General features: G+C 39.4%; 1 protein-coding gene across 2 annotated transcripts in view; it reads left to right on the top strand.

The window, feature by feature from the left end:
• Positions 1–4,288, top strand: part of LOC106872605 (high affinity copper uptake protein 1) — a 122,705-nt gene that overhangs the window by 113,437 nt on the left and 4,980 nt on the right. For both annotated transcript variants that reach the window (XM_014919654.2, XM_014919645.2), the window contains exon 3: positions 1,650–1,716. In XM_014919654.2, the coding sequence (XP_014775140.1) occupies positions 1,650–1,716 (67 nt within the window). The remainder of the gene's footprint in view (positions 1–1,649; positions 1,717–4,288) is intronic.

Below are 4,288 nucleotides of genomic sequence, written 5' to 3' on the forward strand. Positions count from 1 at the left end.
GTGACTGTGGCAGAAATGGTTCAGAGTGAATGTCCCTACACTAAACCTGTGCCTGTATATTGGAGAGCAGGAGAGAGGGATCAGAATTTTGGTGGTCAGGGTAGTCGTGGATCTGTGGGGCTCCTTGATTGACCCTAGTTAGAATTTCTCCTTTAATCAGGAGGGTTACATCATTCATGTTATCACTTAGGATCCAGACTGTTATTGCATTTCACTCTCTTTTCCATGTCTTTCTCACCCATCCTTTTTCTTAAGCCCCACAAAAATTGTCGTCTGCCTTTGTGATTTCCCTCTCATCTATGTCCCTGTGGCTAATAAAAAGACATTATTATTGTTACTATTTTTATTATTATTATTATTATTATTATTATTTGAAGCATAAATAGAAGAGTGCCATTGTTATCAAGTGAATGATATTTCGACATCTTGTGTGTCTTCCACAGGTTCAAAAAATAAACTTGTCAATCTACTTCATTTTTGGTTAATATATATATGTAGTCACTCTTCTATTTTTGCCTCTATATCTTCTGGAGGGAGTACCTCAGTCCTATAAAAATATTAACCAAAAATGAAGTAGATTGACAAGTTAATTTTTTGAACCTGTGGAAGACACACAAGATGTGGAAATATTGTTCACTTGATAACAATGGCACTCTTCTAGTTTTGTTTCTATATCTTCTGGAGGAGTTACCTCAGTCCTATATTATTATTATTATTATTATTATTATTATTATTTCTATGAGCTGTACGAAGTTTCACCTAGAGACCTCAAGTAACAGCAAGTTGGATTTTTTACTATGGATATTATTTATGATTAGCAATAATATATTGTAGGGAAAAGAAACCACAATCCAAGGATTAAAGCACCTATTACATTGTCAGAGTTGTTGGTATTAGGAAGGGCATCCAGCTGTAGAAAACGATACCAAATCAGACTGGAGTCTGGTGCAGCCCCTCAGCTTACCAGCTCTGGTCAGACTGTCCAACCCATGCCAGCATGGACAATGGATGTTCAAATGACGATGATGATGATGATTTAGTGTCAGTCTACCAGATCCGAGCACAAGGTTTTGGTTGGCCCAGGACTGTAGTAGAAGACACTTCCCTAGTGTTCTATGCGGCAGGACTGGACCTCCAAAACATGTTGGCAAGTGAACTAATTAAATTAACCACATAGACACTGCTGCTTTGCCTAGGTACAGCCATATCTAAACACAGCACCCCCTCCATACACATATACATGCATTCACTGAAACAACCTGACATTGTGGAAACAATCCCTGCTAACCTCACCAAAACATTCCACCTGCACCTCTTGTTTCTCCTTTTGTTGTGTGAGTCTCTCCTTGTCAGTGAACCTGTCATAGAACTATTATTGTGTATGAAGAAGGATGAGTGAAATGCACTGCTTAGTGCTGAGTCAATGCTAGTGTATTTCTGGGTTTGTTTAGATCTACAAAAGACAGTTGAACAACTGTAGAAGCAGTGAAATTTGAGTAAAACAAAAAATAAATAAAATGGGAAGAAAAAAATTATAGACAATGGAAAAGACATTTGTTTAAATTTGATAAAAAACTGAATTATTTATTATTTAAGAATATTTGAAATTTATTTAACCTTTTCTGTTTTTTTTTCTTTCTATTTTACAGGCAGTTTTTAACACAAACAATAACATATCACTGTTGGTTAGCATATGGAGGATAAATTCTCTAAAAGGTGAATTCTATGTGTTTTTTCTTCTATTTTAATTTGTTTTGTTTAAATGATATGGTTGGCTGAGTTCTTAGTGTCACAGTTGACCAGTTGAGAGTGCGGTGGCTTGTATCATGTCGCTGACCCTGTTCTGTCTGGAATCAAGACTCTGTGTCACTGAAAGAATGAGGTTGTCTGGCTTTAAGTTGTTGTTGTTGTTGTTGTGCCAAAGTGAAGGTACATGGCTTAGTGGTTCGGGCATTTGGCTCACAATTGTAAAGTTGTGAGTTCAATTCCCAATGACACATTGTGTCCTTGAACAAGGCACTTTATTTCACATTGCTCCTGACAAAAATGAGTGGTACCTGTAATTCAAAAGGGCCAACCTTGTCACTTTGTGTGTCATACCGAATGACCCCGAGAACTTCATCAATGACATGCGTGTCTGTGGAGTACACAGCCACTTACATGTTCATTTTATGAGCAGGCTGTTCTGTTGATCAAAACCACTGGAACCCTTGTCGTCATAATGATAATAATAATAATAATAATGATTGTGTATAGTGCTCAGGTCCACTACAACTCGTTAAAGGTAAATAGAATTATGTACAAAAGTCAGGAAAGTGAAGAGTGTAAGAGTCATGATATACAGGTGTGCATACGTATGGAGGTGGGGGGGGCATCAGGTGTAGTGTTGGGGAATTTCAGGAAGCATGGAGGTTTTAAAGGATGCAATGTCTCACCAGCTTACAACTGATGCAGGTAATTTGTTCCATGCCTCAGCAACCCTGAGTGTGAAAAAATGTTTCTGAAAGTCATGGGAGCTGTGCTATTTTCTGACTTTGTAGGCTTGCCCACATGTGTTAGAGACATGGAGCTCAAAAAGGTGCTCAAGGTGGTTGTTGGCATGATGGAATGTCAGTTACCCAAAGCCAGTCTCTGGTTGGATAATTTTAAAAAGACTCAGGTATTTGATAATGAATAATCAAGTGTAACTTTCAGGTGTATTGTTGTTAGTGCTGCCACCTAGCTAAGTATGGTACCTACCATCCTGCACACACACACCAGCATAAAGTAAGGAATTATATGGAGACAATCTGATACCCTGTCTCCATTCATTGTCTTCTGTATCGCTGTCTCTGCCTGTAGATTGTAGTGAAGGTGACCAAGATGGACTTTGCCAGAACATAGCAGTTGCCTCCCTTCTCTTGTTATTGCCTTAACTTTTAGTTGGTAACACAAGTGATTGTTATTTAACCCCAGGTCAGCTCTAAACAAGCAGGCCTATGACCAAAACACATTCCTTCCATCCCTTTACCCACCTGTCTATTTGAGGTTCCATTAGACATTGTGCCTCTTGTTTTTCTAAGATGTGATTCGAAGGACATTTTACTGCCATTTGTCACATGGTGAGTGACCACATAAAAAATTCCTCATTGGTTTATAACACAAAGGTTATATATCATTGCAATAAACTGTGGCTGCCCTGTAAAACTGACCAATGGTTTGTTATGTGACAGTTTATCCAGGAAGAGGTTTGTCTCTCATCTCTTTTTAACGCCATTGGAATTGGATAGAAAGACTATCCTCACAGACCACAGACATCTCTGAAAATGCAGATGAGAAAAGAAAAACATTTCCCCCCTCTTCACCATCATCATTTAACGTGCTTGCATGGGTCAGGTTTACTGGGGCTAAATGACCTTATGTGGTCAGATGCAACCCTCACCTGTTTTTAGGCCATATAATGGTTCCTGGTGGTTGGACATGTTTTCACAGGAGAATGAAAGTGAGGGTCACTGGTTCTGTGACAGTGAAACTCCATTTTAACAAATGTGTGATGTATAGACAAGGACACACACACACATGATGGTTTTGGATCAGTTTTCATCTACCAAATCTACTCACAGGGCTTTGTTTGACCCAGGGCTATAGTAGAACTGCAAATCGCCAAAGTACCATGCTGTGGGACTGAACCTGAGAGCATATGGTTGGGAACTGAACGTCTACCGCACAGCCATAGTTTAGACATGATTACACTCTTTACTTTCTTGTTTCAGTCATTTAACTGTGGCCATGCTGGGGCAATGCCTTTAGTCGAACAATTCGACCCTAGCACTTATTCTTTGTAAGCCTAGCTGAACCGCTAAGTTACAGGGACGTAGACACACCAGTATCGGTTGTCAAGCGATATTGGGCGATGGGTGTACAAACAGACACACTGACATATACAAGCACACACATGCACACACACATACATATGGGCTTCTTTCAGTTTCTGTCTACCAAATCCACTCACAAGGCTATAATAGAAGACACTTGCCCAAGGTGCCATGCAGTGGGACTGAACCCGGAACCATGTGGTTGGGAAGCAAGCTACTTACCACACAGCCACTGTTGTTTAACTCTTGGAAGTGTTTAAGTGAAGGTTACGCTGTTCAATGTCACCTGTTTCTTCCACTTACGCTGCCCTGACCTATCTCAATGTTTGTTTTTTATCTGAACGTCTCTTGTTGACACAGATTACAAATCCATCAACCATACAAGAGTTTGTATTTATATAACGGTTTGACGTGTCAACATTGAAAATACAAAC

This window comes from Octopus bimaculoides, chromosome 8 (genome assembly GCF_001194135.2).
Source record: "Octopus bimaculoides isolate UCB-OBI-ISO-001 chromosome 8, ASM119413v2, whole genome shotgun sequence".
In the NCBI taxonomy this organism is placed as follows: Eukaryota; Metazoa; Mollusca; class Cephalopoda; order Octopoda; family Octopodidae; genus Octopus; species Octopus bimaculoides.